We start from the raw sequence: 10494 nt of genomic DNA, 5'->3' as shown, positions 1-10494 counted from the left end.
CGCGTTAGTTTCGTGAGTTGAGCAATCAGTAACTTAGTTATTCTTTAAAAAAAGTAATCCGTTACTTTTCGCCGGATAAGGAAAAGAAAATCCCGACAGCAGCCTGCTTTTTGTCAGACAGACTACTGTGCAACCTGCGGATGTGTCAGCTGAGGTGCACTGCTGTGATGCGTCTGTGCCCTGCTGACCTACAGATGTAGCATCTCCTCGCACTGTTTGCAGGCGTCCTGCGTGACTTACGGTGAGCGTGTTACGTCATTTCCTGCCTGTACCTGCTGCACTGTTGCTGTGTTGTGTTAGACTTTCTCAATCCTCCGTCCAGTGTTCTGCTAATTTAATCACTTTAAGCACCAGTGTGCACCACGTTTTGCTACATTACACAACTTTCTGTCACTTAAGTCCTTAACAGGACTCTCTTTGTATTTCTCCATTCAACTTGTTGTATTTGCCACAGGTCCGCTAGTTAGTTAGCTTAGCATACTAGCTATGGCTTCCCCTCCCTCCTCTGTCTCCTTCTCCTGCTCTGAGTGTCAGATGTTTAGCTACTCCTCTGCCTCCTTTAGTGGTAATGGTATGTGTAATAAGTGTAGCTTGTTTGTAGCTCTGGAGGCGAGGCTCAGCGAGTTAGAGTCCCGGCTCCGCACCATGGAGGCTAGTCCAGCTATAGTAGCTTCACAGTCCAGCTTAGCCGGTGCGGAGCCACCTAGCCTAGCCGCCGCTAGCAGTTCCCTCCCAGCCCCCGAGCAGCCGGGAACTAGTCAGTCCGGCTGGGTGACAACAAACCGAGGGAAACATAGACGCAATAAGCCCGTGTTGGCCCACCAACCCCTTCACGTCTCCAACAGCTTTTCCCCACTCAGCGACACACCCGCTGAGAACGTAACTCAACATGTCGACTCTGTTGCTCACAGCCCCGCTGTGAAGTCGGCATTAGTCATTGGCAGCTCCATTTTACGGTACGTGAAGGTAGAGAAACCAGCGAGCATAAAGTGCATCCCAGGGGCCAGAGCGGGCGACGTTGAGGCTAATCTGAAGCTGCTGGCATGTAAACGTAAGGTTAAATACAGTAAGATTGTAATCCATGTCGGCGGTAATGACACCCGGCTTCGCCAGTCGGAGTTAACTAAGGTTAATATGGCTTCGGTGTGCAACTTTGCAAAGACAATGTCGGACTCCGTAATTTTCTCTGGCCCGCTGCCCAACCTAGTGAGTGACGATATGTTTAGTCGCATGCGTTCATTCCATCGCTGGATGTCTAGGTGGTGCTTAGATAACGACGTGGCTTACATAGATAACTGGACCTCCTTCTGGGGAAAGACTGGTCTGATTGGGAGAGATGGCGTCCATCCTACTCTGGATGGCGCATCCCTCCTATCTAGGAATATAGGGAATTTTATTAGCCGTGCTAATCCCTGACAAGCACCCAGAGTTCAGACCAGCAGGCAGAGCCGCAGTTTAAGACGCCCCTCTGCTGGGTCCCTCTTGTTGTCACCCACCCAGCCTATAGAAACTGTGTCTGCCTCGAGGCTGTCTAAGCCTAAACCCCAATCTAGAGGAGTTGTTTATAGCAACTTAGTTAAAATCAAAACCACTGCTCCAGCAAGCCAAACTAATAGAACTATTAAATGTGGTTTGCTCAACATTCGTTCTCTCCCATCCAAGTCTCTCCTAGTGAATGACTTAATTACAAGTCACCATATTGACATATTAACACTCACTGAGACCTGGTTGCAGCAAGATGAATGAATCTACCCCTCCTAGTTACATTAACTGTCATGTGCCTCGTAACACAGGCCGAGGAGGAGGAGTGGCTGCTATTTATCAGTCAAATCTGATTATCAACCCTAGACATAATAGTTCATATAATACATTTGAAAGCCTTACTGTCAGCCTCTCTCACCCAGACTGGAAAGCAGAAAAACCACTCTTACTTGCTGTAGTGTATCGTCCTCCTGCACCTTATTCTGAGTTTCTAGAAGAATTCCCTGACTTTCTGTCAAATTTAGCAATGAGTTCAGACAAAGTCATTATAGTAGGTGACTTTAACATTCATGTGGACGTCGATGATGATTGTCTGGCTACTGCATTCAAGTCACTTTTGGATTCAGTCGGCTTCTCTCAGAGGGTAAACAAACCCACTCACACTTTTAATCATATCCTTGACTTAGTACTTACTTATGGAATAGAAGCTGACCATGTCACAGTTCTTCCTCAGAACCCCGTCTTGTCTGACCATTCTTTAATAACATTTGAATTTACTTTAACAAATTATATCCTACCTGGGAAAAAATCCCGCTACAGTAGATGTCTATCTGACACGGCTGTTTCTAGATTTAAAGAGCTTATTCCAGCAGAGCTTGCTGCCACATCCTGTAACCATATTATGGGCAGTGATGCTGACTTCACCACATTCTGTAACCATACTATGGGCAGTTATGCTGGTTTCACCCCCACACAGGTGGACTATCTTGTGGATAGCACTGCAGCAGCACTCCTTGGAACACTTGATGCTGTAGCTCCCCTCAAAAAGAAAGTTATCAATCAGAAAAGAATAGCTCCCTGGTACAGCCCAAACTTGCGCGCTTTGAAACAGAAGACCAGACAGCTGGAAAGGAAAACACATTCCAGCCAACATGAGGAAGACCGTCAAGCCTGGAAGGATAGTTTATTAATATATAAAAAAGAACTCCGTAATGCTAGAAGCAATTACTATTCATCTCTAATAGAAAAGAATAAGAACAACCCCAGGTTCCTTTTCAACACTGTGGCCAGGCTGACCAAGAACCATAGTGTTGTTGAGCCATCCATCCCTCCAACTCTCAGCAGCAACGACTTCCTAACTTTCTTTACCGAAAAGATAGTTAATATTAGAACAAAAATTGCTAGTAATGGCCCACAGATTACGGTACCCATAGAAACACCTCCCAGACTTGGTACACACTTGGACAGCTTCTCTCCCATCGACCTGTCAGACTTAACTTCTGCAATTACTTCTTCCAAGTCAGCCACATGTTTGCTGGATCCAGTTCCGACAAGACTACTTAAGGATGTCTTCCCCTTAATTAACATTTCTTTTCTGAACCAAATCAATCTTTCCTTAGCCACAGGCCTTCAAGGTGGCTGTCATTAACCCTTTACTTAAAAAACCTTCTCTTGACCCAGATGTCCTTGCCAACTATCGGCCTATATCCAACCTTCCTTACATCTCTAAGATCCTTGAGAAGATTGTCCTGGAGCAGCTACATGAACATCTGCACAGCAACGAGCTCTTTGAAGCTTTCCAATCTGGATTCAGAGAACACCATAGCACTGAAACAGCACTTGTCAAAGTCTCTAATGATCTTCTTATAGCTTCAGACAGAGGTCTCGTCTCTGTTCTTGTACTTTTGGACCTCAGTGCTGCATTCGACACCATCGACCACAGCATCCTGCTGCAGAGACTAGATCATGAAATAGGGATTAAAGGAACTGCCCTAAAATGGTTTAAGTCATACTTATCTGACAGGTTTCAATTTGTTAATGTTAATAACGACCACTCAGAGTATAGCAGAGTTACGTATGGTGCATCACAGGGTTCAGTCTTAGGGCCAATCCTCTTCATTCTTTACATGCTCCCATTAGGTGGCATCATCCGGAAGCACTCAATCAATTTTCACTGTTATGCTGATGATACGCAACTCTACTTGTCCATGGAGCCAGATGACAGAAGCCGCCTCATCAATCTGCAAGACTGTCTGAAAGACATTAGATCCTGGATGTCCTCTAACTTCTTGCTACTGAATTCAGATAAAACTGAGGTTATTGTGTTTGGACCTAAACATCTCAGGGACACGTTCTCTAATCAGATCGCTACTCTAGATGGCATCACCCTGACCCCGAGTACAACTGCGAGGAACCTTGGAGTCATTTTTGACCAGGACCTTTCCTTTAGCTCCCACATAAAGCACGTGACTAGGACCGCCTTCTTCCATCTGCGCAGTATCACTAAGATTAGGAATATCCTCTCCCAGAGTGATGCTGAGAAACTAGTACATGCATTTATCACTTCTAGGCTAGACTACTGCAACTCTCTCCTGTCAGGATGTCCGAAAAACTCTCTAAAGAGTCTCCAGCTGGTCCAGAATGCCGCAGCAAGGGTTTTGACAGGAGTTAGGAAGAGAGAGCACATCTCTCCCACCTTAGCTTCTCTCCACTGGCTTCCTGTGGGATTTAGAATAGACTTCAAAATCCTTCTGCTGACTTATAAGGCTCTTAATGATAAAGCTCCAACCTATCTGAAAGAACTAATCATTCCTTACTGTCCTACCAGAGCACTCCGCTCCCAGAATGCAGGTCTGTTAGTGACTCCCAGTATCTCTAAAAACAGACTGGGAGGTAGAGCCTTCAGTTACCGGGCTCCTTTACTGTGGAACCAGCTCTCTCCATGGGTCAAAGAGGCAGACACTCTAACTACATTTAAGTGTAGACTTAAGACCTTCCTTTATGACAGGGCTTTTAGTTAGGGCTGGTTCAGGTAGCTCTGAACCATTTTATAGCTACGCTGCTATAGGCTTAGACTGCTGGGGACACATCTGGTTACACAGAGCCCTCTCCTCCTCTTCTCTTCTCTTCTCTTCTCTTCTCTTCTCTTCTCTTCTCTTCTCTTCTCCCCTCCCCTCCCCTCTCCTCTCCTCTCCTCTCCTCTCCTCCTCTTCTCTCCTCACCTCCCCTCTCCTCTCCTCTCTTCTCCTCAGTATATTTTTGAACTGTCATTTTCTGTTGTACTTTGTAGTTTGGCCTTGGTGTCTCGCACTCTCTCTGTGTTTCCGCAGATCCACCGGAGCTCCATCTCTCTGCACCAGCCGCCGCCTGCATCGCCCCCCCCTCCCACCCCTTCCCCTGCTGTTAGACCGGCCTCCCCTTCCTTCCCATGGACCAGTCTGCCACCCAGCCCTCCCATCGAGCTGGCCAGCTCTCCCTGCCCCCCCCCCGCCCCCTCCCCTCACCAGAGACTGCCTTCATCAACTCCTGCTAACATTTCCATATTTCGCACATTCTGTGACAAACTGTAAACTGTTTTCTTGTCTGTAACAACATCTATTGCACGTCTGTCCGTCCTGGGTGAGGGATCCCTCCTCTGTTGCTCACCCTGAGGTTTCTCCGACTTTTCCCTGTTAAAAGGGTTTCCATGGAGTTTTTCCTCAGTCGATGTGAGGGTCTAAGGACAGAGGATGTTGTTACGATGCCATGTAAAGCCCTTTGAGACAAACTGTTTGTAAAAACGGGCTATACAAATAAAATTGCCTTGCCTTGCCTTGCCTATGTGTGTGTGTGTGTGTGTGTGTGTGTGTGCGCGTGCGTTTCAATTCGCCGGCGAAAAGGACAAGAACATAACGGTAAAATGCACACTCAGCGTTGGTGATAAGCTTCTATCGACCGCAAAAAAATCCACATCCAATTTAAGGGCCCATTTACAAGGACCAGCTCCACGTACGGACCTGCTTCTCCAGCAGCAACAAGCAGCCCGGGCCGGCTCTCAGTGCTCGCCCGCTTTCAGCAGCGCCCTCTCGGCGAGCGGCAGCTCAGTTCTCCCCCGGTCCAGCCCGGATCTCTACTCCATAGCTGCCGTAGCAGCAGTGTGATACCAGTACATTCAACCGCATTTTTTTTTTTTTTTTTACTTTTATTACACACAAGGCAGGAAGTTCACGTCTCGCCAGCCTCCCTCCTCTCCACACGTGAGTCCTCCGTTCAAACTGACAGACAGATCGAGCAGTGAAGCCGCTGAGAGGGATTCACGGCAACTCCTGAATTTTGATCAGTTCTGCGATCAAAAAAAAAAAAAAAAAACCCTGACTGTCTTTCCTGTTATTGTTATCCTGTAGAGTTAATTTGGTTGGATGACTGATGTTATTCGTCAGGACTCAGTGCATTTAAAAGAGGCTGTGTCTGTCAGTTAAGTTGCAGCATGTGCGAGGCGCTGCAAAAGGCTTTTAATTTTTGGTAACGCATGAGTACTCTAACGCGTTACTTTTATTCATAGGTAACGCAGTAACGTAACTGATTACTTTTAATTGATGGTAACGTTGTAACTTAATTAACTACTTTCAAAAGTAACTATACCCAACACTGCCAGTGGGTGGGCTGCAGAGTCAATGCAGGAATCGTCTGCTTTCCTCATTAAAGGAGTTGGTAGGCTCAGGGACGACCAGTTTATATATGTAGAGACCAGACGTTTTTCATAATATGGGACCTTTAAATAATTTAAATTAAATATTTATTTGTCACTTTGATGCAATTCACATATCATAAATGTCATTCTCACAGACAGGGCCGTAACCAGAGTTATGAAACTAGTGAGGTACAAACCATGCGCAAAGCACGCAAGCAAAAAAAAAATTGAGCATTTATTTATGAATAAAAAGTAAAAAAAAAAAAACGTGTTTTAAACTGTGCAGTTACTCAAATACACAATCACATAATGTTGTTGACTGGGTTTTTATTAACTTTTGGCACTCTCAGATACTGTATATTACTGACCTTTCAGGGGGTTGGCTGGATCCTGTCTCCAGAGGGTCCCTGTGTGGGAGGAAAGGAAAAATTTAAAAAAGATATCATTATCATACCTTATTCATCATTACATCACACTGTTGCATTAAGATTATTTTGTGTCAAATTCAATTGACGAAGTTAAAAAAAACAAAAGCAGGCTATAGAAAAATATTAACGCTTTTGTTTTTGCTCCCATTTTTCATGATCTGAACTCAAAGATCTAAAACATTTTCTATTTTTCTATATACACGAAAGACCTATTTCAAGGGGACAAGGGGACTTGACACTCCTGTGTTAATTAATTGAACTGTATGTGATGTACTTCCCCCTTTATGTTCAGAGACTAAATCCAGCAAGGGGAAGGGGAGGGGAGGGAAATAAGCCAGAGGGGTAGGGGTGGTATGGGTGGGATAAGGGTGGGACAATAGCTCACATGGTTATGACGTACACATTTTATATACGATGTCTGGTGGTATATGTACGATGTACGGTGGTATATGTATGATTTAAGGTGGTGCATGTATATATGTCAAGTATGTAACTGTGAATTTGATTCAATGTGGGCATATTGTAAAAAGGGCGGGGGGAATGAAATAATAAAAACTTGATCACAAAAAATATATATATATATATTTCTCTCAAATCTGACTAAATCTGTGTTGGTGAGCCCCCGCTGCACCCCCCGAACGGACAGACGGATGCAATCAGAAAGGAAACAGAGGCTGCCCATTGATCCTTTTATTCATTTTTGGGGTCAAACGGATCATGTGCGTAACTGCAAAACAAGCAAATACGCTTCTGGCCTGTCTAGCCTCTAGAACTCTAAATGCAATTTTCAAAACAGCAATGCATTTTTCATTAAACTAAACCAACTGTGCAAATACCTCTACAACAAACAATGCCTTTTTCACATGTGTCTAAACCTGCAAGGTCTGTCAGTGAATTAGACCTCTTCAACAGTGCTTCAATAGTCAAATGATAAATGATTTAATATAAACCTGATGTCCAGACACAGTTGTTAAAATAACATTTTGGAATAGAAACTCCAATCTGTTTCAGCATCATTGTTCAAACTCTCAGCAGATCACTGTACTGTCATATTACAACTTAAAGCTCCAGTTGGTAAGTTGACGAAAGTGAAAGTAAACTCCGCGACTTGGTCGGAAATTTCAAGACAATACTCCGTCAGGTCCCTTTATGAACCTCTGCCAAGCGCCCCACACACACACAGACACACACAAAGTAGCCATAAACGCACCCACAGAAGATGTACCGTATCCATAGCACGACGTGTAGGAGCGGCGATTGGCTGCTCCTCCTGCTCCCTCTACCTGACTGGTGGAGAATCGTCGGGCGCGGTGGATTTTGGCAAATACGATTCCAGGCTGTAGGTGGAGCCAGAGGAGTTGGATTTTGTCCTAAATTACTCATTTAATGTCTGACCATCAGAATATAGTGACAGTTCCAGCAAATATGACTGAATAATTGTTACCAACTGAAGCTTTAATGGAAATGTATATTATATTTTTGTCATGGCCCTTGGTTTGCCGCCATTTAGTGGCTCGGGTTTCTGTTTTTTTGGACTCTTGTTTTCTTCAGTTCCTGTTTTATTTTGTAGTTCTGTTCTTGTGCATTTGGCTCAGTGTTACTTCCTGTGTTTTCCCTCCTCACTCTCCTTGCACACCTGGGGTTCGTTTCACAAAGCAGGTTTAGTGAAAACTGTCTGTTTGTTAACCCTGAAATGAGGCAAACTCTGGGTTTTCCGTTTCAGAAAGGGAGGTAACTCAAACCAGGGAAAGAGGAGTAACTCCAGTCCGTTTCACAAAGAGAGGTAACTGAAGCTCTGAGTCAGTCACTATGGCAACACACTCTGTGAACCTAACCTGGTCGGGAGCAGGTTTTCTCCAACTAACCCTGAGTTTCTCCTTTTTATCTGAAGCCTGCAGACTGAAAGCAGCGGCTGACAGGACGTGTAAACAGATTGGCAGAACACAAGTATGCAATTCACACTGGAAATGTTAAAGCCTCTGGAAACCCAAATCCACCAAAGCCTCCTAACTATGTATTTTAGGGTCTTATGTACATATTATTAAACATGTGAAAATAATTAGAAAAAAGTTTCCATCCAAATTCAAAATATTTGTCCTTTAAGTTTTTGTACAGTAGGTTTTTTTTTTAAACATGTTTTTATTTGAAGAAAGGAACAATGATCAGATATTCAACATACAACATTTTTCTTATTTTCTTTCCCCCCACCCATCCCTATCGTGCTGCCAATATGAAAAATAAATTAAATAAATAATGAAAATAAACTAGTGAGTGAGAAGCACACCTCAAATGTTACACAAAGGGAGTTACAGGTATGAAAATATATACAAGATTAAAATAATACTGTAATACAAAATAAATAAATAAAGATAAATAAAAATAAAAAGCAAATAAAAAACAAATCGATAAGAGAAAAAGTGGACATCAAGACAGTACAAATAGGCAAATCTGATTCTGCAATTTGGAGGGCTACGTTATTGATTGGAAAACACTCACTCTTTAAAAAGTTCAATTTATATCCTGAAAACCTGCCAAATTGGTGTAACATATTCACAATATCAGGGGCAGATGACACGGGGTCTGAGATGTAAAGTAATAGATCGTCCGCATATAGGGACACTCTATGTTCTAACTGTTTTCTGTAGATTCCCTTAAAGCGTTGTGACGTTTTCAGCATGATGGAGAGAGGTTCGATAGCTAAGGCGAAGAGAAGTGGACTAAGGGGACAACCTTGCCGGGTACCCCTGGACAGTGAGAAGGATTTATAACACAATTTATTAGAATTACACTGGCTTTAGGCGATGCATATAACAGCCGTATTTGGGCCCAAATCCAAATTTTCCCAACACCGCAAATAAATAGAGCCACTCAACCCGATCGAATGCTTTTTCCGCATCCAAGGAGACCACCACCTCGGGAGTCTCCAAGGATGCGGATGAGTGGACCACACTAAGGAGCCTGTGCATATTAGAGAAGGAATGGCGAACCCTAATAAAGCCTGTTTGATCTGATGAGATTATGTCCATCATAACAGTATCCAGCCTAATAGCAAGAAGCTTGGCTATTATCTTAACATCTCCATTTAGGAGTGATATGGGCCTATAGGAGCCACAATCAGCTGCATTTTTGCCAGGTTTTAACAAAAGTGTAATATTAGCTTCTGTGAGGGTCTGTGGCAAGGCTCCCTGTTCCAGCGAATAATTAAACATTTCAAGTAACAGGGGGGCTAATTTGGATGAAAATCGTTTGTAAAATTCAACTGGGTAGCCGTCTGGTCCGGGGGCCTTGCCACTTTGCATAGCTGAAATAGAGCTGGTGACTTCACTGAGTGTGATGGGCTTATCCAAATCTGTTCTCTTATCAGGGCTAATAGAAGGGGCAATTAAGTTATCCAAACAATTTAGCATGTCCGAATCATCCTCTGGAAACTCAGATGTGCATAAATTTGAATAAAATGTTTTAAAAATATTATTTATTTCAACAGGGTCAACTGTAAGCTCATCAGAAGGCTTCTGGATCTGTGGTATGAGCTGAGCTGCCACTCTACATTTAAGTTGGTGGGCCAGAAGACGGCCTGCCTTTTCACCATGCTCATATATGAAACCTCGAGATCTGAGCAGATATTGTTCCGTTTCCTGTGTTGATATTAGGTTATATTGCATTTGTAGGCCCAGTCTCTATAGTTCAGGGGAAGGTGATGTGGAGTGTCTACGATCTAAATCAAGAATTGAATCTATGAGTTGTTTCTGCTTTGATTTCCTGGCTTTATTGCATTCTGCTGTGTAAGATATTATTTCGCCTCTAATTACCACTTTCAGTGTTTCCCACAAGATAGACGGTGATACTGAGTCTGATTTATTTGCCAATAAGAAATGATCTATAGTGGAGGATATCGTTAAATATATATATATATTG

The 10494-nt window shown here is 43.5% G+C and overlaps 1 protein-coding gene and 1 pseudogene across 2 annotated transcripts in view; one reads left to right on the top strand and one right to left on the bottom strand.

Annotated features, from left to right (window-relative positions):
* The window catches only part of LOC146985221 (P2Y purinoceptor 1-like), a 254253-nt pseudogene that overhangs the window by 112045 nt on the left and 131714 nt on the right, over nt 1-10494 (bottom strand). The gene's annotated exons all lie outside the window — the stretch shown is intronic.
* On the top strand, nt 487-1737 carry LOC146985228 (uncharacterized). Its single transcript, XM_085783185.1, has one exon. The coding sequence runs from the start codon at nt 487-489 to the stop codon at nt 1414-1416; it is 930 nt and encodes a 309-aa protein (XP_085639311.1). The 3' UTR covers nt 1417-1737.

The sequence above is a fragment of the Trachurus japonicus genome, chromosome 7 (assembly GCF_045865225.1).
Source record: "Trachurus japonicus isolate A0001 chromosome 7, Traja_1.0".
Lineage (NCBI taxonomy): Eukaryota > Metazoa > Chordata > Actinopteri > Carangiformes > Carangidae > Trachurus > Trachurus japonicus.
The sequence above is the reverse complement of the archived record's forward strand: the minus strand, read 5'-3'. Positions and strand labels throughout refer to the sequence as shown.